General features: G+C 39.5%; 1 protein-coding gene across 1 annotated transcript in view; it reads left to right on the top strand.

Moving 5' to 3' along the window:
• The window catches only part of BMERB1 (bMERB domain containing 1), a 50,582-nt gene extending 25,120 nt beyond the window's left edge, over positions 1-25,462 (top strand). Inside the window, exons 2-6 of the mRNA XM_075719379.1 lie at positions 723-846; positions 19,289-19,362; positions 22,567-22,681; positions 24,227-24,309; positions 25,350-25,462. Coding sequence (XP_075575494.1) covers positions 723-846; positions 19,289-19,362; positions 22,567-22,681; positions 24,227-24,309; positions 25,350-25,462 — 509 coding nt within the window. The remainder of the gene's footprint in view (positions 1-722; positions 847-19,288; positions 19,363-22,566; positions 22,682-24,226; positions 24,310-25,349) is intronic.
• Positions 25,463-26,010: the final 548 nt, after the last annotated feature.

Here is a 26,010-nt window from a genome sequence, read left to right as displayed (position 1 = left end):
ACACAGTACATAGCCCTGTTTCTCTCTGGATCAGAAGAGGTAATACATCAGTTATAGAGAAATAATCATAGAAGGACGCTGGCCTTACCAGTTGCCAAATAATTACTACAAAGTGCTGTTTGTCTCCTCAATTGATTTCAATGCCCTAGTGAGAAACACTCAGCCCCTTGAAGGATTAAGCCCTACATAATTTCTGATCACATCCCTGGTTCCTCTCCAGTGGGTCTGGGCTTCAGCTGTTAGTCAAGCTGAGATGGTGAAATGGCATGGAGAGTTAGAAGAATTAAAGATGGGAAACCTTCATCAGTTTGCATTGCCTGCACTTGTGCCAAGATAGGACTCTTCAGAGTTGCAAGTAATTGCTTTGAGTGAGTTTCATAGCAGTCTATGGCTGTTCTTTCAAAGTCTGTAGTGATATCAATTAAGGAACAGTGGCTATAGTTATGTACTGGGCTGGGATTCCTGAGAGGTACGACAGATTGTGACTAACAAAACGAATGTCACTTTGGCTTAGGGATTCTTTCACTTCAAAATGGTTACATTGAAAGTAATAAGCAAAACAATAGAGAAACCAGTCACTGTAGCATTCAGCTAGAATATTCTTTACTACTTGCATTAATTACACCATAGTCAGATAGCTCTGTGATTAAATTTACATTCCTAAAAAAACCCATTAAGACAGTTTGACTAGCTTAATTCATTTTCTCTGCTTTCACACACAGATCAACTTGACATCATTTCGATGGCTGAAACAACAATGATGCCTGAGGAAATTGAGCTTGAGATGGCAAAGATCCAGAGACTTCGGGAAGTCTTAGTCAGAAGAGAATCAGAACTCAGGTTTATGTAAGTATCAATACTTCTGGGAAAACACTATGCAAAATTAATCAAAATAGGAAAGAATGCTATTTAGAAGACTTTTATCTGCTTGACATTTTAGAAGGAAGAACGATAAAGAGCATCCCAGTTAGGTGAACACTTGCAAAATGCCATTGGGAAATGATTTTTGTAGTTGCAAAGGAAATGAATTTTTTTATTCAGCACCTTTTTTATTCAGCATGATTTGCAGAAGACATAAAAGGGATCTATTACTTACAAAAGGAAACTTTAGCAAAGTAAGTGTCTACAGAGCATATTTTTATACCTGACTTCAATCCTTTGTGGGAAGGATATTTGTCTGAAGAAAATATGAACAGGCAGAGGATTTGGAGCTTCCACAGTCTAACCTAATTCAGGCTTTATTCCTCACTTCATTAGTGGTCTTAGACAGTTCATGTCACAAGAGACCACACTGTGTTCTAGACTAATAGCAGCCAAGATTTGACATTTGTTAAATGGAAGCCATTAAGTTATGAACACAAAACACATTTTGATATATCAAATTAAATAGTAATACTCCGAGAGAGATTTTTCAAAACTGCCAAAAGGGCCAGGCATAGGAGCCTCACTGAAGGTTAATGAAATTAATCCAGTTCTGATGATGAAGTCAATAGGATTTATATTCCTAAATCACTGAATTTAGAAGACCAGGACTTATTAATAAAGAGTATATTATTTTGAAGTCCTGTCTGTCTGTAAGTACCTGAGGTCAGAAACTAAGACCTTAGCTGACGGGCCAAGAACCTCAGTAGATGTAAAACCTGCTGAAGCCAGACCCTTGGCATTAATGAAGCTACAGTAGCCTGAAAAGACTCACTTGCTGTCGTCTTCCTTTAAAATACAAAGACAGGACTGGTATTTTAACCCTTACACCTGGAGGTTAATTTCAGTGCCCTGACTTGCACTGCCAGAAGTTGAAAGCCTCACCCTCAAACAGCACAGACATCTGTCTTTGAGTGTTATCCAAGACTTCAGCCCAGAATCACTGCTTAGACACCTTTGGAAATAAGGACTGGTAATAGTGACCCTGACCTTTAATAATGCTGTAATGGTACAAATAAAGTAAACAGGAAAGATTTTGTCACACCCACTCCTGGTAGTCAAATAACTACTTGGTTATTGGCTTGTACATAAATTTAACCTGGAAGAAGCCTCATCACTTGACCCTGCACTTCTCTTGACATTTTCTGTATCAAACAAAGCACTGAAATAAACTGTCCCAGTGAATGAGAGCCATGGAAGACATCTGCTTGTCATCGTCTTGCATGTTCTTCACTTGTTCTGTTTGTTCTTGTATCCAGTCTGTTCTTTTCATTTCCCCCATGCTCACACTCATCACAGTCTTTACTCTGTACTGCCTAGCAGGTGTTTGAGTAATGAATTTAACACAGAGAAACTGGCTTATTGAAAAGGGACTATAACTGACATTCATACTGTGCAACTGTATTCTTCCTGCATTAGATATCATCCAAACACACTCTGCCTAGAGCTACCCCAGAGCACTCCCCAGCCATTCACTGGCTGAGTGAGGAAAGCTCTTCTGAGCATCAAAGTCTCCACTAGGTTTGGCCCTAGGTATTAGCAAAGTAGGCAAGTGGCAGAGGCAGGAAATGCCAGAGATGGCCCCAATTTTTTGTCTTTTCTAAGTCATGGAAAGCCAAGCTTGTTGCTGCTGCTGCTGTCTTCAGCAAGAGGGACTGAGGTTTGTGCCACTGCCACAGACCCTCTCACTCCTTCAGCAGCACCAGGCCAAGATGACCACTTTTCCAGGGATATTCACACAGCTTTCTAGCCCGACGGCTCCCTTCTCTGTGGCAGAATATCCTGACACTGCTCATTAATACTTGAGGCAGTTAAATTCAGTTTGTTAACACCACTGAATGAAATGGTGAGATAGCATCTGTCTCTGCACTGGGACTCTACTTGCAAACAAAGACTGCACTGATCATGATATTTCAAGCCCCGTCTAGGCTTCCCATCTTTCTAAACCCATTTATGCAGGCAAGTTCTTCATACTGGCTCATCAAGTGTGAAAGAAAAAGCAGACTCCCTCACTCATCAAGGCTTCCAGAATTAGAACATGCTTCCCTTAATAGCTTTTAGGAGTCAAAAAAATTGTCTATTTGACTTTATCTCATTTTTTAAAAATGTTTTTACATTTTATTCCTGACAAGTGAGAAACATGTTGCTAGTGATGCCCAAGTAATACAGCAACACCTATTCTTTACTGCCTTTCATTCTGGATAGTTTACAGTGACAGAGGGGCTCGGTTGCATTTGTCTTCAATGACAAACATCTTTTAATGACAACTGTCTTTTAATGACCTCTTGCTGAGATTAACAGCACAACTCACAGTTACCTCAGTGGTCCAATTTTTCTATCTGTTTAACTAAGCAAATTTACATAAACTCTAATTCATAGATATATTGTGGAAGACTTTATATGTGGCCATATTAATTTTTTTCATTTTTTTTCCTGAAGTAATGCATTGCCAGTGTCCCAAGACCAGAAGTCTATATGTAGGTCATGAATTTTAGTAATTGTTTTCCTCTGACAGAACTAGATTCCCCTGTGAATGACCTATACAACCAACTGCATGAAACTGAGCTGCCTCAGACAGGTTTAAGGCAGACTCGACTTTGAACATGTGGCTCCTAACTAGCAGTACTACACCTATGCTCAGACCACTAAGTTCAAGACCAGCTTTAATGAGAACCATATCTCTTTAGTTCTTGTACCTGCTTTAGCTTATCGTATAACAAAAGGATAAAACATACCTATAGTAATGGAGAAAATGTGTGGTATGTTTGTATTCTTTTTTTTTCCCCTCATGCTGTTAGCAACAGAGTAGAAATTCTTTTGAGTTAAACTGGGCTTTTTTTAGTCCTTATAAAAGCTTGAACGCAATGAAATAATTCCATATCACTTACCCATTCAGCCACAGCTTACATCTCTAGCTACATTTTTAAAAGTAATGGTTCATTCTTCTTACTGTCTGTCTCTGTATTACTGATTTTTTTAATTCATATGTAGCCAGATCTAAAGCTAGGACAAAGTACGTTGTAGCCATGCTTTAAAAAAAGTAAATAATAAAAATAAAGGAAATAAGCTAGAGGGCTTGTGCTCTGAGTGTATCACCAGCCCTAATGGTGGCCATGGCTCCCTCCTGTTAGAGGCATACAGCCTGTCAGCTTTACTTACACGCCAGCAACTACCACAACTCTTCACAGAACAGACACTGTATTTTAACGATATTCACACTCAGGAATAAGAAAACAAAACACTGCAAGCTAGACCTGTTGTTGATGGTAATCAGAGCAACTTCTTCCCCTGTCAGAGTGATGCAGGTTTAATCCATGGAAGGAACTTGCTCTAAGACTAATTGAAATTACTGTTTTCCTTGAAGAAGACGCACAGAGAAGATTGAGATGGGATAATAATAAAACTCACATTACTGATGTTTGAAACAGCTCTGCAACAACATGTGTTGTCTTTAACTGTTACATCAATATTTTGCCCAAACAAATGCAGTAGCCATAAAATAAGGGCATTTGGCAGAGAACTGCTCCAGGTTAGCGTATCAGCCAGTAAAAAAAACCCCAAAACCAAAATACAAACCCAACTTAAAAAAAACCCTAGCAAGGTCTAGATGCTCAGTGGACCTGGTGTTTGTTTGCATTTTTCACACTTCTGTGCATGAACCAGTAAAAACTTTTCCTGCCGATATGCGAGATCATCGATAATGTAATATTCTTTCAGGCAGTTCTTCAGCTGTGATCTATAGAGCATGCATGTCTCTTCAAGCAATATGAACTCTACATGAGGGAGTCTTTAGCAAAAATACAGACAGCTTTCCTTGCTTTGAAGGTTAAGGCATTGAGGCCCTATTTTTACCATAGTAATACCATGAAGTCCATATTCCCTCTCCCCACTGAACAAACTGACACCAATGACTAATGAAGTCTGTAGGACAGGACAACAAAAGGGATAAAATTAAATATGTTGCTCCGATGTCACTACACAAATGTTACATTACAGTATTCACAGTTGGTAACACTTCAGTATCTAAATAAAATCTTTACTGAACAGTTCATCATCAGTAAAAGCTTTAGAAGAGTCACCCTGTAGGGGTGAAAGAAAGAGTGGGATGGTGAAATAAAAGCCAGATACTTAATCATCATTATTATTTCAAAGCAATTCCTAAAGTATTTGAGAATCAGGCAGTGGGATTAAACTCAAAAATAAAAGGATTTAATAGTATTAGACTTAAAAAGTGGTACAGAGTAGTGTTCAAAAAACATACAAAACTGTATGTGGGGTTTTTTTCTTATACATACTCAAGCAGGCTCTGTGTCTCATCTGTTAGCCTATGACTATCAAACATACTATTAGTTTAACAGACCCAGATTTTCCGTTTTCAAAATTAAAGTGAGGAAAATTTCAATTATATTTGAACAAATTTCACATACATTTCTGTGATTAAGTATTGAGTTAAAACATCAAAGCTTGTTTTTTTAGTTTATGAATTTCCCCCCACCCCTTTTCAACAGTCGCACTGTGAATAAGTTGCTTTGTGCTGTACTGGATATTAAAATTACTCACAATCTTCACTCCAGGCCATTGACAGAAAGGTTAGTCTCCTCAGGAAGAAATTTTCCACCTTTAGAAAGAGATTTGGACACCACATCAGCAACAGCAACTCACATGATACTGAAGTCAGTCACCAGATAAGAGACTTCACCTGCCTGCAGGTTTATGATTCTGGTTAAAGAAGGGAAAGGGCAGCAAAAATTCCTTTCATAAGGGGCACACTTCAAAGTTTAGAGGGAGTCCTTCATAGAGGCCCTTCCACTGCACAGTCATGCAAGGCAGTGCTAACTGCTTGCCCTCACAGGTGAAATGAGCTCTGTGGCTGCATGACACAAAATGGCTGCCATTCTGTGGCAGCTCAACCACACAATACAAAATGGCTGCCCTGTCTGTGGGGCCACTGCAGTGACCCTTCCCCTGACACCCACCTTCCTCTTGCAACAGCTTTGAGGAATTTTTTTCCTTCCTTACAAACTCTGTGTGCTTCCCTTATTGTCTGCTGGGCTGTGTGGCATAGAGGGCCATAGGCTGCCAGCTAAGGTGCTCAAAAAAAGCGATGTTTTTCTAGCGACCACCTCCAATGTCCCTGGCTCCAGTAGGAGGCAACAGAGCACTGGCGAGTGCATCTCAGGGAGTCTTCATGAAAAACAGGGGATGTTTGGATGCAGGGCTGTTAAATACATGTGTCCTCTACCTGTCCTTCAATAAAAACACTCACTGCTCAGATCACCCCAAGTACAACACCTAAGGCGGCCATGTACCCTGGTCCAAACCTGAGCTCAGTGCCATTTACGGGGCACAGCTCTGAAAATTAACCTGTCTGGCAGACATCTACCAGCAGCTTCCAGAAACTGCATTATTCCTGACTGGTGGACAAGTCAGGTATGTACTAATATCAATCAAAATTTTTTTTTTAAATTCAGAAGATACCTTTAAGAAGGTGTTGCAATTTGTCTGCATCTCTATACCAGGCCTACAAATTATGTCCACAGCCCCACAAGGCAATACATATTGTTTTTTAGTGACGGAACAATAATTTACTGTTGAAGGGGAATCCCTGTGTTTGCTCTTAGACAAATACAGGTATTTCTGTAGTCTGCCTTTCACTGTGTTAAAGAACAACTTCCCCAAAATACAGAAGTGAATATTCAGTGAGAACAATGGAAACAGGATTTACCCTGTTTAAAAATGAAACACCAAAAATTTTTAAGTGAAGACCACAAATATCCATACAGTTTCAATACATGTGATTTTTCTCTCTTTTCTCTGCTTTGTAGTCTTTTGTATGCTCTTTTGTCTCTGCCTTGCAGATAGAAGTGGAAACTCCTTACTGGTGTACTAAACATAATGTGAGACCTCATTTCAGTACCTAAAAACTGAAGTACTTAAAAGCAAAGATACATTTAAACAGCGTAACTTCGTGGAACTCTGAAGTGAAGCAAAAACATACAGTACAGGATACTCCAGTTGACATGTCTGATTTTCAGATTTGTGAGGTTTCTTTATTGCAGAACACAGCTTTTTAATTTTGCTGAGTGGAGCTCAATAAAATTAGATGTGTGACAGCATGTTCTTAATCTGTCCCCTGAATTTTTTTTATTTGAAAAGGGAAGCAGCTGAACTCTCACCTGTTTAACAGATCACATGCTATATACCACAGTGAAATAGTTCATCTTGTAGCGTATACTTTAAAAGAGGCCAGCTTTCTGATAATTCTTGGTTTTCTTTTTATCAATACGAAGAAATAAAGAAAGCAAAATCAGCTGAAGCAATTGATTAACAGGTCATGATGTTTCTCAGACCTTGGTGCAAATTGCAAGTGTCCTGGTTTCAGCTGGGATAGAGTTAATTTTCTTCCTAGCAGCAGGCATAGTGCTGTGTTTTGGATTTAGTAGGAGAATAATGCTGATAACACACTGAGGTTTTAGTTGTTGCTGAGTAGTGCTTATGCTAGTCAAGGACTTTTCAGCTTCCCATGCTCTGCCAGGTGCACAAGAAGCTGGGAGGGGGCACAGCCAGAATAGCTGACCCAAACTGCCCAAAGGGCTATTCCATACCATGTGACGTCATGCTCAGTATATAAACTGGGGGGGGTTGGCCAGGGAGCAGTGATTGCTGCTTGGGAACTGTCTGGGTATCAGTCGGCGGGTGGTGAGCAATTGCATTGTGCATCACTTGCTTTGTATATTATTATTATTATCATTATTGTATTGTTATTATCATTACTATTTTACCTTATTTCAATTATTAAACTGTTCTTATCTCAACCCAGGAGTGTTTCTCGCTCTTACTCCTCCGATTCTCTGCCCCATCCCATCGGGGTAGGGGGAGTGAGTGAGCAGCTGCGTGGTGCTTACTTGCTGGCTGGGGCTAAACCACGACAGCAAGTCAGATAACAGCCTTTGTAAGCCTGTCCTTTGCTTAGCTCCATGCTGTTATTTCCTCCTTTAAAAAGAAAAGGAGGGCAGCTGCAGACAACTGTACACTTCATATCCAGGAAGTCCGTACTATTTCCAGCTGAATACCTGCTTGCTATGAAGAATTACCTAAAGTCTACATGGAACCAATTTTCACATTATAAAATCAAGCCTTCCTCAATTAGGTAATGCCACAATTTACATTGTGCAATCACATTTTAGCTCAGGCAACCATAGTCACAGCAAAGCAGATGCACTGTGATTTGCTCTGTAATTACATTATCAAATACTATTTTTGTCTCAAGACCCTGCCTCACTTAGTGCCCAGGATGGACCTCCTGAGGATATGTCAAGGTTATGTAGCAATTGTGGCTGTTTGTAGCATCTCTGCTTCTATGCTACTGATATTGTGAAATTTCACAAGATTATGCCAGCAGCTGTTGTGACCATCTCCAGCTAGCCCATGAAATTAAAATATAGCTTAAAGCCATCATATGCTATCTTCAGCTCTTCTGGGTTTATTTTCAGAAAAGCTGAGGACTCAGCATGTATTGATATGAAGGAGACAATATGTACAGAAAAGCATCAGCTTGTAGCTAGCCAGCATTCCCCCTCATTTGCTTCTCAGTCTTCTCTCAGCTCATTTCTTAAAATGTTCTCTATAAAAAGAGTTTTGGGTCAAACTGTAAATTTTCAATCTGTCTTTGCTGTTAAGGAAAGCAAACACACCACTTCAGAACATGTACACTCCCTCCCTTTCTCATTCTCCTGCCCTGCTTCCTTTTTTTCTTTCCTGATAAGATAACAGACCCAAAAGCTGAGGGAGCTGCTCAGGCAGCATCCTGTTCATTGAACATTTATTGTGTTACTGCTATGGATACTTGTGTGTGGGTTCAGAAACAGTTTAGGATTCCTATCACTGGGGGGCATGGAAATCTACTGTGCTGAAAGACACGATTGTAAAAATGGCTAATCCATGTGTTAGCTCAGTTTAGCTGACAGAGGAGACAGACAGCAAAACCTCAAACCTCTACATGATATAGGAGCAGATCAAAATGGAACCTCAAAATCATTTGTAGTGCAAAATTCATGCATTTTAAAATGTATTAGCATATTCTGACCCACTAAATATTAATAGTATAGGTGAGGTCTTATCACCAACAGTTACTGCCTATGCCTGTGAATAGAAAAGGCATGGAGTTCTTATAAAATATCATTCACTGTCATCATGAAACGCTCCTTGGGAAATCTGCCAGTGCCTGATAACTGCTGGCTTTCCAGATGGAAAGCAAAACCTGAAGTCAGCTACATTGGATGACCTTGCACTAAAACTGTGGAATTTGCTTCCACCTGTGATAGCTGTCTTGGGAGTGGTTATTTCTGCCATGTAGGTGATACTGAATGGCGATTTTTTAATGTATAGGGAATATAAGACATTAAATAGTAAGCCCTATTAGGTTGCTTTAGGCAATTACTGAAAACAGTGTTACTTACCTCATTAAACTTGTTTTATCTCTAGAAGTATTATAAATATAACACACAGTATTTGCTTAATGTCTGTGTCATTATTACATTGCTAAACTAATACTATGAAAAAGCCAAATCCACCTCCACATTGACTTAGCAGAATTAAAATTGGTCATTGTCTATGTACATTCCCACTACACACTATTAGATGACTCTCTCTTCTCCAGAGTGCTCATAATACCTAGAGCATCCAAATTCTCCATGGATCCATTCTGGTTTTTAGACCGTTTTACACTATTATGTTTGCTTACTTGTAATCCCAGGAACAATTACATTTTATGTAGATAAGTTTGCTACAACTTGATTTTGCTGTGGTAATAAACTCATACTAGCAGTCCCACAGCTTCGTTAGCTGTCCAGAGTACATAATCAATCCCTGGTTTTGTTTTTTTTTCTTGCCTCCAATCAGGCTTACTTTTTCTTTACTTGCCTTTTTAACCTTTATCCTTTTCCAACTTTGCAAAAAACCCATAAATCTCTGTTTTGCTGCTGTGACATTGATGTACCCATTGCTAGTAGTAGAGGTGGGATAGCCAGTAATGGTCATTGTATAGGGTATTGGACATAATGGTAGAATCTCAAATTTAGGTCAAATTCATCATGGAGAAAGATTTATAGTCCATATTCCTTCTAAGGACAATAACACATCAACAGAGGTCAGATAGGATTCTCACCTTTATGTCTTTTGTGGTATGCACAGCACATTGGTATTTTAAAGTACAAAAAGGTAGGTCTGCTGATTGCCTGGCTTTATGCAACCACTGCAAAGTGAAGCAACATGAAGTTACATGAGAACTGCAGAAGTTAGAGGTTAATTCCTTTGGTGATAATAAACTTCAGTAAACCAACTTAGAAATCCTACATTTTAATTTAGAATGAGTGCAGTAAGTAGTAGACTCACAAAGTGGGAACATGGAACAGACAGTCTGTCATTACTGGCTAAACTCAAAAAGTAATACCGTACGACAAAGCCTGCTTAGGTGGAGTGTTTCCATTCTGAAGTGAGAAAAGGCAGCAATGATTGCTGTCTTTGTATGAACAAAGTTCATTTCAAATTTTAATTACTTTTTCAACCAAATATTTTATCTCTGTTTCTAGTAACTCACTAATGTAGCATCAACTGTGACTTTTCAGTGGCTTAATGCCATGTATGGCAACAGTGACACACACTGAGCATCACCCTTGGCTAATTTTGATTCGTTCTGTGCTCCTTTTTGTCTTTGTACTGTGTATTATCTATTTTATCTCCTCTAAGGTTAAGCATGGAATTCTCTTAGGGCTGTTTACTTATATGTACAGCATCTAGTACTTTTCTCTGAGTTTGGCACCTAGCTGTTACTCTAGTGCAAAGAAATAACACCAACAAACCCAGATTTTTTTTCATGAATAGAGTTGTTGTTGCCAATGTTTTCTGATAAGATCTGTCTTTTCATGGAAAGGAGTAATAAATCTTTTCTCAGTTCTGCAATCTCAACAATACGATATAACTTACTGTGAATTCCTTCCTTTTTTTTTCCTGATTGTATCTTGCTCTAGGAACATAGGATGCACTTTGCGATGCTGTACAGGAGGAGGTAGTTGTATGATGATAGATATTTTTCAATAAATATACACGTCAGGTTGTTGGATTCATAAGATAACTTACCATCAGGGAAAATACCAAGCCCAGCTTTAAGAGGGATACCACGGCTGTCCCATTGGTATAGCGTGGTGTGGCACACACTCTTCTGCAAGATAGGATTAATTTGTGGCTGTGACTGTATGTCCCCATTCACCTTTCCCATCCCAAGCACATTGCAATGGTGTCTCACCTGCAAATATCCAGAGTCCTTGAGGAAATAACCAGGAAACTGTAAGCTGGGAAACTGTACAACCTGGTTCCTGTAATGGAAGTTGTCAGATACTCAAAGCTTGAGGCTTCTGAGGTTAGGACAGCATTTCTAGGGGACTGCCATGGATCTAGGAGTGTCAAAGATGTCAGTGTGCCCACTGTAGAACTGGGAACTCCTGGAAGGTCCAGCTCTGGTGAAGGTCTCCCAGCTCTTCAGATGGGAGCCTGGAAGCCTCAGGAACATGAGTTCAGGACAGAATTGCAAAGCTCCAGACTGTGCACTTAAAGCTGAAAGTATAAATACAAATCAGCTCTCAAAGAGGAAAGAAAAATGCTGTCCTGGTTTCAGCTGGGATAGAGTTAGTTTTCTTCCTAGTAGCAGGCATAGTGCTGTGTTTTGGATTTAGTAGGAGAATAACGCTGATAACACACTGATGTTTTAGTTGTTGCTAAGGAGTGCTTATGCTAGTCAAGGACTTTTCAGCTTCCCATGCTCTGCCAGGTGCACAAGAAACTGGGAGGGGGCACAGCCAGGCCAGCTGACCCAAACTGCCCAAAGGGCTATTCCATACCATGTGACGTCATGATCAGTATAGAACTGGGGGGGGGGGTTGGCTGGGGGGAAGCGATCGCTGCTCAGGGTCTGGCTGGGTATCGGTTGGCGGGTGGTGAGTGGTTGCATCACTTGTTTTTCCTGGGTTTTGTTTCTCTCTCTCGTTGTTGTTGTTATTATTATTTCAATTATTAAACTGTTCTTATCTCAACCCATGAGTTTTCTTACTTTTGCTCTTCTGATTCTCTCCCCCATCCCACTGCGGGGAAGGGTGAGCAAGCAGCTGTGTGGTGCTTGGTTGCTGACTGGGGCTAAACCACAACAGTCCTTTTTTTTGGTCAACTCCCCACAGTATAGCGGAGCTATATAATGGAGCTCTGCAGAGCCATCTAGTTTGCCCTGTTTGACAGCAAACAATCAACTGCAGAGGAAAATATGACATTACACTTCCAACTGTATGGCAGTAAAAATGGTACGTTAAAATACTCAGAAAGGGAAGGCATTTTTTTAGTGGTGCATAATGATAAACATATCATTAGCAAAGTATTTAATGAATTGTAGACTTAGTACCTGTTAATCGAGATGTTTGTGTCTTAGAAAAAAAAATGTAAAAGGAGGAATTTTCATTATTATCTCTGTTGGACAGCTAGGAAAATAATTATTTAATAGAAAATTTCCTTTAAATAGCATTTTCTACATTGAATGTGTGTTGTGGGTGTCACAAATTGCTGTTAATAGAAGAGGAAGCAGTTCTAGGTATCTTTAATTTTTTGACAGTCATTTTTAGATCAGTAATTTAGCACTGTATTCCCAAATGTAACCTTTAATCCCAAACTGGTTTTGATTTCCCACTTCTTGGCTACCTGTGGTCTGGTTTGCATGAGTGGATGGTAGAATAAATTGTCTCCCATGTGACCATGTATCCAAGATAATGTATTCATAACACATCATGCATATATAGTACTCACAGTTACTGTGGCCCACCCTTCTGCACAGTTGATCTTCCCATAGGCAAGGATGCTCTGTAATATGTAACTCTTGACCTGTGGTATTTCAGCGGTCTGCTCTCACTTGCCTTCTGCTATAAATAGGAGAGTATAGATCAGTGATGATTCAACAGTGAATTGAAAAGTCCTGAAATGGACTGACTGTCAGTGTTTAATTTTATACCAGATGCCTTTATATTCTTTTCAGCTTTGATACCAAATAGTTGCTCTTCTGGTTTTAAAAATAAGAAAAGGTCAAATATGGAGGCAAATTAAGAAGGAAATTTACCATCAGTTCTGCTAGAGACAATACGTAGCCAAACCTAGAGTTTCCTACTTCTGCTGCATAATAACAAAAAATAAAACTACTAGACCAGTTTAAATGAACCATGCTCATAAGTTGGCCCTACGCTTTTACCTGCAGTCTTCTGTATACTACTGCAATGGGGTTAGATACTTCTGAATTTAAATCTCACTTCTCTATTATATGTTTTTAGACAAATTAACTTAGTCAATTTTTGCCATGTAGAGAAATATTCCCCTCCACAGTGGGGCATTTCCAGGAACGCTCCTCTTGTTACTACTGAAGTTGACAGTAAAACATCGTAACTGGCAGAGGAGATGGCCAAGCTCAAGAGAATTTAACAATGTCAGTGAGAGCGAAATACAGACAGCTTCTTTAGACACTGTTCTGAATTTCTGTGAAATATGCCTTAAATATGACCTCCAGGGACTGAGATTTTCAAGTCCTGCCATCTTCAATTGTCTGAAACGACAGCTGAATTACAACATTACTTTGCAAGTTGCAGTGCAGTGCTTCTATCCACTGTTCCTCCATGAGAGAGCACTTTTAACAAGAAAAGATAGACACACTTATTTTAATAGTTAAAGTTAATCATAGGAATTTTGATTTGTAACCTGACCTGCCAAGCAGGCTGGTCAGCAATCTGTTATCTTAATTGCCAGCTCTGTGTCTTCCAGCCTGAGCAGCACCAGGTGCTGAGCTAAATAACAAGGTGATAAACACACACCATAATGACTCAGACAACGTGTGCTATATTCATTAAATATTGCCTGGGATTTCACAGATTTATAATTAGAAGCTTTAAGAAACTAAGATGAGTTGACAGCGACAAAATGGAATCAAATGTAGAAGAGGGGCGTACATAAACTCCTTGATTTCTTCTATTCCCAGAATACTTTCACCATTCCAGATTCCCCACAGCTTCAGTCCTTATTTTAACAAATCTGCAGCCTGACAACACATTACCATCTCTGGCTGTAGCAATTCTCTTTTATTTCTTCTGCACAACTCTTTACTTCAATCACCCAAATTTCTCCATCACTGCTGGCTGCTCTTGGCTGGTGTTCAGCATGTTAATTGGTGACACCACCAACAAGCTGATCTTCTTATCCCTATATTGAGACCTTCTCCAGATACATGTAATTATGTCAACTTGTGACATCTGATTCTTAGGCCATCTCCTAGACTGGCACTATCAAAATCTTCAGAAACTCTTAACAATTACAAGCATTTTACTTCTGGGACAAGAATATATTAAAACAGAACTAAAAATAACCTAAGTGCCTGCAAGCCCTCTTGGAAGAGAGGGAAGGAAACCAACAAAACCACTCTACATTCATTTTTTAACTTCAAGCACTTTAATGCAATAACAGAAAACAAAAGAATCTCAGACCTCCTCTTATAGACATGCTAGAGGGAGCACAGATCTATTTCTAGCTTTGAAAGACATTCAGCAAAGGCAGCAGCTCTCTAGACACACTGAGCTGCTCTGGTTGTCCTGAAATCAATGAAAACAATATTTGATGCTGATGTAGCTGTTATTAATAGTTCTTACTCTTGAATCTTAAGCATTTGACAAACTTGTTGACCATCTCTTTTTCTTTGGCTGACCATTAAGGTGAACATTTAGTGATTTTCTTACTGCCTTTTACTATCATTTTTGCTTTTTTCCCATCCACGGCTCTAGATGGCACCTAGGTCTTACACTAGGGAACCTGGTTTTCTTCCTCAGCTGAAAAGATGACAGAAAAAATTAGCTGTTATGCAATAATTTCTATTGAAACAAAACACTTCTTCTGTGTCCAGCACAGAATGTTTCTTCTTTAAGTCCTGTCTGCCATTATCTTCCACAGCCTCCGAGACCTGCCAGTGCACAGCTGAATGGGAGGTCTCCTCTCTGTTTCCTTGCCTTGCTCCCCCTCGGTCCAGATGGTGCATGGCAGAGGTGACTCATGCTGTCACCTCACTTGTGGATGTTATGGGAATGACAGCGCTCAGAGCATTCTTCTCCTGGTAACTGGACCATAGAAACATGTATAGGGGCTGAGTCACTGTGCCAGATTACTGCAGACTCTTCCGACCCACTTATTTTCCTGTCATTTTGTGACATGTTCAGAAAATCTTTTGCTCATGCTGTTTATTCATTATGAGCTATTTTATCTTTTTTTGGGCAAACAGAGAGTCTGCTTTTAGATTTTGATGATATAGCTTGCAATTCCAAGAGAGAAAAGAATAATACATGCTTAGCGATATCTCCAAGCATACAGAGGGTGTCTTGCAATAACCCATCAAGAAACAGAAAAGCAGAATTGCAGACAGTGTGTCAGGAATACATGAAAAGAACACTGAGAATTCATCCCTAGTTCAATACTATTGCAATTACTCCAGGAATGAATCTGGGCTCTTAATAAGACAAATGTTTTATCATACTCGTAACTCATGTGTTTAAGATTCCTGGGCAGACATTTAAAGCTCAGCTCTGGAGGAAAAACTGACATATTATAACTGCTGTTTGCTTTTCTAATGTTTTGTCTACAACATCAAAAACGATTTCACAGGGACTGGAAAGAATGTACTATCTATTCCAGAGAACAGAGTTCAGCAAAGGTTCTTTGTATATTGCAAGTTTTATACAAATGTCTTGAGCAGCTTTGCATATAACTTAAACAGGCCTGGAGGGTGTCATTTCAGTACCCTATGCCATGGTGTGTCTATAAGGAAAAAGCCATTGCATTCTGCATAAACCAACAACCTGACTGTGCTGCTCTCCTTCAAGAAAAGCACCAGGTGCACAGGGAGCATAACAGTGCTCTTAAATAAGCTGGACAGTAGTCTGTGTAACCTCCTTTTGCCCATCCTGTACTCTAATAGAGTTGATTTTTAACATAGGAGAGAAAATACTGCAAAACTAGGCTCAGCATGTTTCTCCAGCTTCTCTGTAGAAGGTTAGGGTACCCAAAAAAGTTTTGTTTTCTCTATTCTGCAGATTCCTGCTCTCTTTAAGATTCCCAGAAGCTCTTTTTACTTTCTAAAAAGAGGTCTGATGGTAATACAAATATGCTCTCAGTCAAACCCTGCTGACTATCTAGCTTTCAAATGAGAAACCCACTGGGATTTGATTTTTTTTTTTTCAGAAGCAGCATTAACTTCTCCTGGGCCTCCTGTAACTGCTCACATCCAAGAACCAGAGCATAAGGGGGAAAAGAGAGGAAGGTTCATAGTAGCAGTACAGATTGACTGGCCTTCCGAGAGCTTTCCTTCACAGGAGTTCCTCCTCTTCCCTTTTCTTGGAGAGCAACAAGGTGACTCTTGCCCAGGACTGCAATTGCAGCCCTACATTCAGTATTATTTGCTAGTAGATGTGCTTTATAGTTACAAGCAACTATACCTCCTGCTTTCGTTAAGTCAGATGGATGAAGCTTTCACACGGTTTTTATGAGTATGTCCCACAGCCCTCCTTTAGGCATTTAACCTTTTTTTTTTTTGTCTCCTAATCAGTACCATAGAGTGGATGAAACAAAGGCTGTTTGACACAGATGAGAGGAAAGATGTTCCATGTCTTAAGGGGATTGGCACAGATGGTGGTTTTGGTCTTTGTCCATCATCAAAATGCACTAGCCTACAGAACTGGGACTCCAGAGAGATCATCTGACTTCCAACTTTTGGAATTCAGATTGTCACAGAGCTGTTACAGCCCTTAAGTGCTTGGCCATGTATTTACTTCTCTCCTGTGAGTTACATGGCAGGAATAAAGTTTAGGTCTTAGGAAGAAGAGATGCTAAGAATATATATGGAGAGTGCTAGCTATATGCTCTGCAGTCAGATTAAAAAAGAGCCAAAATAATGGGAGGAAGTGCAACTACAATTGCAATATGAGGCCAGTACCTTTGCCACAAATTGAGCATCGGGGCTGTAGGGATTACTGAGCATCGATGATCTTGCTCACTTGGAACATACTGCCAATGATATTTTAAATTCCTGAAAATCCTGAGAGAAGAGCAGTGACATTAGCTTTTGGGAGTTCCTTGAGGAAGGCAGGGAGCCAAACTGATAGAGTGAAGTATTTTAATTAGTATATTTCCAGTCTTCCCAGAATGAAGCCAAATCTACCCAATTGGGATATTAAAAAAAAAAAAAAAAAAAAAAAAAATCTCCTCTCTCTGTGTCATGGAGATCTCTTTTGTAGAAACTCACTGTTCTCTATTTGAGGATCTGGCCACTTTGCTATCATATGAATACAGCAGTTCAATAGTAAATGTTTCTGGCCAAGAAACTGTCGTCTTTGTTAACCATGGTCATTTTCCTCAAATATATTAACTCTCATTATATTACTATGACACCCAGACTGCATGAACATTGAATGGATAAGGAGCTGTGAGGCTTGCTCACATCCCAGCACATTTTGAATATTGATTGTCCTGAGAGGATAGTGTTTAAGATTGTTAATTGATAGAAGTAATTTCAGTACCATTTAGCATGGCAGATCTCAAGAGTAAAACAGGCTTTGCTTGTGATCAGCGTGAATAATATGGGGACCCCAAGTAAGAATAATTATCTGTATAAACATGTCTGCCTCCAAGTGTCCTAAACACATACAGCAGTGAACTATGGACTAGCTCTGAGGCTAGCATGCTGATCTTCCCAATAAAAATAAGTCTTACAAGACAGATGTATGGTGGGAAAGCAGATCCCCAGCAGAGGTGACAGTGGCACATAAACAAGGAAAAGAGGTCAGCAGTACAGATTATTATTAGAGGTATTTCACTGTCATATTTTGGGAAGAAAGAAGTAAAAAGGCAGCAGTAATAGCTATCATAGCACAATGAAAGTAGCAGAAGAGACAAGATGGAGTTAACCAAAGCAGCAAATAATAGAAGGATCAACATGTTTTAATAACATGAGCAAAGCAGCTGAAGGACAGCTCCCTGCAGAGACCTGAGTTCCATGCAGAGGCAGCATGGAGAATAAAAGCTCTTGGGTTGCAATTAAAATCTTATTTGTGCCAGAAACACCTACTTTTTCCACTCCTGGCTTAATTCAATAATTTGACTGCATTATCCTTTTTGCGCTCACTCTCACATACACACTCTAACCTCTCAGGTTTCTTCTCTTGAAATACCACTGTGACAAGCCATGTTCTGATAGCACTTCAGCTACCTTCAGGTGCTTAGGCAACAGGCAATCCACCCTTCAGGCACAGGGTTATGAAACAAGGACTCCGGAGATCTGTGGGCAAGGATAGTGTTGGTGACATCTGAGTTGAAGAAAGTACAATTAATCACAAAGGCTGTTTTCTCTATTCTTCAGGGTGTGATTTCAAAATGGAAGCCCATGATGCAGCCCTCAGAACCAACACCTGAACCTTGGTTGCCAATATGGCTGAGACACTAAAACAAAACATTTGCCGGGAAGCTAATGTTGAAGTTTGCTAGCTTCCAGGGGAATAATTCAGTATAGCAGCTCTCAGGATAGGTATCAGTTTCAAGGTGCAGTTTCTGCTAATGTTACAGTTAGGGTTTTTTTAGCCATCTTCTGTGTCTTAACATTAATAGACTTTCTGCACACGTCAGGGATTTGAAGCACTCACATCAACCATGGAAGACATTCACCTGAGGTGCAAGACCTCAGAATAGTTATATGCCCAATTATGACAGTTTCCAGATCTTTGCTATCAGGGCTAAGTTATTAGTCAGGTCACAAAAAAGTTGGTAGTAGAATATAAACCTTGTCTTAGCTGTGCCAATAATGTATCAGCTTCTGCTGCCCCTTCCCAGGCTCCCTGTTATTCTCACCCTTGCTCTTTTCCCTAGTGAAAACTGTTGCTGCACTATGTGCAATATGGCACACCTGTCTTTTTCCTGACTGTTAAATATACAGTTGCCTGTTCCAGAATGTTCGGTGACATTCAAGAAAGCAAAAGGCATCTGAAATAATCTGCAGTGACAGATATGACCTACAGACAAATTAGATCCCAGTAAGAGAAGTAATCAAGGACTCAACAGGCATTTAGTATTAAATACCTTTGCTATCTGTTAAATTTGGTGAACAGTATTGGTATCCCAAGGTTAAACCTCTGCATTTCAAGCTGACGCACAGGTCCCAGGCAAGGGACAGTATCGTATATTCAGATGAGATCTGTCTGATCCCATCAACATAGGATGGATTTGCATGTCTCTGACCATGCTTTTTCTGTTTCTGCAGGATGGATGACATCCAGCTGTGCAAAGACATTATGAACCTTAAGAAAGAGCTGCAGAGTTTGGTAGCAATCCCAGGTAATGGCTATCTCCAACCCAATATTAGGATAAGGCTTGGGTGATGCACAGGTGGGGATGGTGTCAGGAACACACCTCTGCCCCTAGCAATCAGAAATCTACCCCCAAGGTTGAGTTTCATCTCTCTTTCCTCTAGTCATTTTTTTCTTCCCATTTTCCTTCCTATCTTTAATCTCCTGGTCTCTAAATTTATTTTCATGCTGTATTTCACTGCTCCCTTGGCAGCAACCCTGCAAATATCACTCAAACAAGGTGCACATTTCTTAGTTCTTGCACTCCCTTGGCAATCTCAAGGGAACCAAGTGGCACAGAGATTGTCAGGTAGAAAAAAAAGACAGAGTGCTGAGATACCTGAGATTAAAGGGAGAAAGGAAAGGGATTTATAACCATCACTGTGAATGTGATTGTTTTTTTTCCTAGATACACCAATTCATTGTCACACCTGTAGTTAAATCTACCTTCTAGAACAGAGTAAACCAGGTTTCTACAGAAAGCAAGGGGCAAAAGTCTGCTTTGTGTTTTGCCTTAATTCTCTGCAAATTCACTGCTGTAAGGAGGGGCAGATTTGTGGGCAGTTTTGCAGTCCTTAACTCCAAACTCCAGCTGAAATCAATAAAAAAATTTTGCTTCACTACAGCTTTGCTGTTTTAGATCATCCACAACAGCCCTAACCTGTTCAAGAGAAAGGTATAGACAGATCCTGCAAAACACTCAGCAACTGCAGTGGGCCACTTACCCTAGATATTACTGTATGGCCTCTGGCACCCTTCAGAAACAATTTGCTGCTGCCTAACTGTTAAGGACAAGTTTTGACTCTGCTTTGGTTATCCTCATTTTTTCCCCCACGTTTTATTGTGCAATTTTAAAGGACAACTTCCTTCCCAGAAAGAAGAGAGAAGGTCACTCGTGAAATAGGAAACAGGGGTCTACTCTGAGGCCACATGTTCCTAGTTGTATAAGAACTTCTCCACATTTCTTTGCACCCAAAAGTGGATTATAGTCTTTCTTACCTTTTCTTTCTTTATACTTCTTAGTTACTTATAGGCCACATTTTTAATTTCTAATAACACTGTTGGTGTGTTACTGGTTTAAATGATATTGGAAAGGATTTTGAATCCTAGAAAATATCTATGAATGATTCCCCCTGCCTTGCCAGTTCTAGTCTGCAGCGTTCTTACCCTTACTTTTAACTGACAGTTAGGGTTGATCAGTTTTCATTTTGTTTCTGGGCTTTTTTTTTTTTTTTTTTAAAAACCTTTTAGAAACTATTTTCCTGTCACAAAGTCTTAAGCAGAGATCCACAGACAGCAGTTTCTCCTTAGCACTTTGCAAATCTCAGCAAACTTAAGTATGCGCAGTTCCAGCAGCACCACCTTTTGGCAGACTCACAAGAAGAATACTTTGTCTTAATGAAGACAAAGCAGCTGCTGGCATTCACACAGGACTAGGTGCTGACACAGCATGTGCCTAACCTAGGAAAACACTTTCTGGAAATGGGTTCATTCATAACATCTCTATCATAATTTTCCTATTAGTGTACAGATTTATATAGAGACACCTGTGCTTTGGTTTCAGTAGACAGCAGCTGATACGGTTTAGCCAATTTCAGTAGACATGGCATCAATACACAGCACACAGTACTTTGCCACAATTCAGGATGCTTATATTTGGCAGGCAGTTTCCTGAAGGATATCAGGGAGAGCACATCTCAATCTGGGAAGAGAACAGATTGAAAGGAAGTAGAAAGTAGCTTCTACCTTCAGTAGTGAGGAGATCCCTTGCTCCATAGACCTAAGAGGCAAAGCAAGAAAAAGCAGTGATTTCTAAGCTTTCTCCTTTTTCTCTGCTGCAAATTCAGCATCTCCGCTGCATTAATCACAGGAATTCTCCATTGGTAACAATGTAGGGGTCTTGAAATCTTCATAGCAGTCAATAACCACCTTCCTTTATTATTTCTAAAAGATAAAACACAGAAAATACACCCCAGACAAGGCAGCCTTATGTTCCATTACAAATTATTTCCTCTGCTACTGGCAGACCATAATTTAAAATTCTCCAAGGAGTGTGACTTTGAGATTGAGACTTACAGAATTTCATTGTCCTAAAAATATATTCAAGGTGCTTTTATCTCGCTAAGAAATGGATTTATTGCAGAAATTCCCAGCAGTAAGCATCCTGAAGCCCATGATCCAAAATTAAGCTGTATTAAACAATTATTTTCAAATTTCTGATTTATTTAGCTGTTTAAAATATCTTACCAGTTCAATCAGCAGACATAACATAGCTTGGGTGCATCAGACTGTAGGCAGCTTGCCCTTCTTCCCACAACTCTTACTATACTTAATTTTGTGGTTCTCTAAATGCAGTTCTACTGCTCAAAACCAAAATTCTTGATTTAATGCAAAGTGTCTTCTCAGTTAATCAAAATTTTCAGCTTCTTGAGGAAATACGTGGGCTGGGATTTGCCTCTGGCTTTCTCATCTCTGCTCCACTTGCTAGGTTTGAAGATTTCTGTCTTAACTACGTTTGTTTAATAGCCTTAAACTACAGCTCTGTAATCCCCTAATGAGTTTTAGTTTGTGACAGGCACATCTTTCATGTCACAAAAAACATTGTTCATAGACAACCTAGTCATTACAGACTGGCCAATTAACAAGGACATACATTAATTACTCAGATTTTTGAAGCACAGCAAAAACACTTTCATTTATTTTTCCAAATTTCACAACTGATGCTATTTGTGTGGATTTGCAGCTCACCTGCCTTCCCAGAGTAGAAAAAAGTGGTGCAGTCAACAGCCAAAGCTGTCATGAAATACAGAGAAATGGTTCCCTTTGGTGTGGTCTCATTTCCCCTGAGGTCAAAGGGATTTTGTAGCATGGCCTTTAATGAAGCATCCTGGACTGTTTTCTTACCAAGGCTCTTTAAACAATTCAAAGCAGTGTCTTGCAGAGTAATTTAATATTAAAAGTAAGCTTGGCAAGCCCCACAGAGTCTCCAGACCATTAAGCTGATCAGACACAACAGCAGCAAGTAGAAGAGAGAGAAGAGGCAGTAACCAGAACTTGCTGGGGTTTTGGTGACTCAGGTCTGAAGAACCATTGACTTCAATCAGCAATTCATTCTTAGACAGCTGCAACTCCCACCCCCTGCCCCACTCCCTAGGACCCAAAGTAATAGTCTTTTTTCTCTGTTTTTGACCAGAAAAAGAAAAAACGAAGATGGAGAAACAAAGAGAGGATGAACTGATTCAGAAGATCCATAGACTGGTACAAAAAAGAGATTTTCTTGTAGATGATGCAGAGGTGGAGAGATTACGGTAAGAACAAAAAGCAACTGAACTTATTAATGAGATTTCACAAGTCTAATACTACACTGGAGTGAGTGACAAGATTTACAATCAACACTGATGGGAGAAAATTGGTCCTTTAAAACAACTTACCAAGTTAAAAGCCTCCTACCCCAGTTCCATAGGAAAAACATTTAAACTAGATTACTGCACTTCTGTGGCTCTGTCTCATTAATGATTCAGAAAGTGCCTGGGCATTTACCATTAAGAAAAGAAGGATTTTTGCTGCTACCAGAGCATCCTCTTGGCATGAGAAGCAGACATGAAATGGAATACTACAAGGGGCATATTTGTAGACATTAAAATCTGTTGGTTTTTTTTTTTTTTAACAAATTATTAATGTGGTCAGGTTTTATTATTACTATTCTCACCCTGCCATAACAAGAAAAAAAAAGAGAGAGAGAATGCAATCACTAACACAGGTCTACCTAACCTAAAGCATAAGTGAGTTCAGAATGGTTTCATCTCAGTATTTTAGCCCAAAGTTGCTGAGAAACCTGTGGTCGTCTTCAAAAGTTCATTTCTAGCTGTTTCACTGAGATCCCAACACTCTACAAATAGTCAGAGTTTTGCTATTACTCCCCTGACTCTTTCAACAGTAAAGATTCAAGGCTCATAAATCCATTTATCCTAAATGACAGTATCTCTTCCAACACATTTAAATTCTAAGCAAGCAAAGGACAGAAGAAGGCTTGCCAGAGTCCTGCAGCTGATCAAAGAGCTGGTCAAAGTCAGCAGCTGACAAGAAGCCTGAGCTAGTAACATAATCCAGAGCTCTCAACCACTAGTTTCATGTGCAAATCACAAAAACCTCAGCAGCAGCCAGACAATACAGAAGCCCAGTTGTAGGCTACTGAAAATGTACTGCTATGCACTATGCAGATGTGAATACATCAGTGTCAATTCACATTTGTGGTAAAACCTGAGGCTTTTCTTTAAAACTCTTGATAATAAAATCTGCTTTTCCTCTAAACTGAGATATTCCATCAGTGCACTCATTGTTAATGTTTAAATAACAAAATAGCAACTACACTAACACAGAAGTATCATTAATAGATACAATCAAGGTTAGCAACACAATCTTTTTATTTTGGGCTTAACACTGTCATCTTCAGGCAAAGAGAAATATAGTTGGTTTTAGTAAACACTAACAGCAGAAGACCATGAGATCCAGTCTTTTGTCTAAGCAGGCCTTTAAAAATAAGCAGTACAATCACAGCAATATGTATCCTCTGCTTTAGTTTGTAGAGGAAGCATTGTGAAGCACTTGTGAGGCCAACTTAAAATAGGTGATACATTATTGTTTAAATCTGCTGACTAGGGAATATAATGAATCCAACACTGGTTTCATTTAGGCAAATATTTTGCTCTTTAATAAGCAGCAAAATTAAGTGTTTTTTAAAAAGTTCATTGTTTACTAGTGATTTGATCCTAGCTACTCTAGCTTTTACTGTCCCATTTACAGATAAAACATTGTTATTTCTGTAACAGATACATTTTCCTTTCTTTCACCAGAGAGAAAGAAGAAGACAAAGAGATGGCTGAATTCCTTCGCACCAAGTTAAAACCCTTAGACAAAGCAACACAATCTCCTACCAGTGAGTTCTTAAATGTTAAGTAAAACAAGAACAATAGGAGAAACTCCAAAGACAACTGGATAAAAGAGCATTATTCATTATGGGCCAGCCTCTGCCAAAAGCTAGGTTAATCTAGCTAGATCACCCTGAAACAAGATAGTCAGCAATTGTTGACACACTACTTAGAATTCAGGTGCCCAATTACCCCTTAAAACTGAATCCAAGTCATCTATGGCAACTTTAAAATTGCTTTGTATGTTTTAAATATGCAAAGTATATTTGAATACACATTGCCACAACCTGCTTTTGTTAGCAACTAGATTTATTTTTGCCAATCATTTTCCCATCTGGTTCTGCAAAAATAACTGGAAAAAAGCCCTCTTAAGATATATGCTAGCGTATCTAAAGCAAAGTTTGCCTGTTTTACTGCAGGGAAGATGGAAACTAGAGAAAAGACCGCAAACTTCCACAGCTGCCCCAGATTTCTTACATCTAACCAGCATAAATATGCTTTTCTATCACCTCAACCCAAATCACTTATTGGACAGAACTACAAACACTAGTTTCTCAGAAACTAAGCAGATTACACAATCCCTTGGAAGCTTTTAGCTGCAACTTTCAAACAACACAGTCACAGCGTGAGCTCTGAAAGTTAACTGATTTTAAATGCAATGTTAGAGATAAAAAAAGATTCTTTTCACTCTGAAAAATTAAAACCTACTTTTATCTTGTTCTCCTAATTACAACATCCAAGTTGATAATAAACCAGCAATATTTTTGTTCTTCAGCTCCTTAGTTGCTGGGATTTAAACACAGTAAGATGACTTTCTGTGCAAGGACCTGTTTTCTGACCCTGTGGCTGTGAACAGGGACACCTGGATTGAACAAGATGCAAGAAGTTTACCCTCCCCGTTGAGATGTCTGGACACTTTAGCCCCTCTTGACTCCCTCCCCTGAAGAGCAGGGCAGGAGGGGGAGCAGTGGTGGGCAGGAAAGGCTTGCATTCTTTAAGCCAGAAGTAGGAGCTCCTGGTTTTAATGGTGTCGTTTTGAACATTGCAGGCAGCCCAGCAGAAAAGAAGGCAGAACCTCCTCCAAGCAAGCCCACCATTGCCAAAGCAGGATTGGCTATTATTAAAGATTGTTGTGGGGCCACACAATGCAGTATCATGTAGCTCTGGGCTCTCTACCATGTTTGTCTTTTCAAATGTTCTCACTGAATGAAACTGTAGGGTGAGGGGAACTACCAGCGTCCTGCTAACGGAATCAAGAGCAACTGGTACAACAGTAATACATGGAATGTACAATGGCAGGTTCTTCACTGTTGCATGGATCGCTCAACACGCATGCCTAAAAACAAAAGAAATCTATATAGTGGCTGTCCAGTGACCAGAAAAGATCTGTAGTAGAGTCAACAAAAACACCCCAGTGATAAAAGTGAATGAAAAGAGGATATATTTCATCCAATAAGGTGTAAACCAGCAATTTTAACAGGCCATTGCTTTGTAAGAATTTGTTGTACACTTTTCCCCCTTGACAAACAGCACTCAAAAATTGCTGAAATACTCATTTAGGCTACTTTTCAAAACAAAAGCCACAAGTAGCAATGCTGTATATAGTGCAACTGATAGATGAAGCAACTTTAGGATAACTGATGTTGCATACAAAATACTTACCAAACTAATGTGATGTTCAACTACTTTGCTGTGGAGTTTTGCTTCCA

Source organism: Pelecanus crispus, chromosome 11 (genome assembly GCF_030463565.1).
Source record: "Pelecanus crispus isolate bPelCri1 chromosome 11, bPelCri1.pri, whole genome shotgun sequence".
In the NCBI taxonomy this organism is placed as follows: domain Eukaryota; kingdom Metazoa; phylum Chordata; class Aves; order Pelecaniformes; family Pelecanidae; genus Pelecanus; species Pelecanus crispus.
Note: the sequence above shows the minus strand (reverse complement) of the source record. Positions and strands in the feature narration are given on the sequence as shown.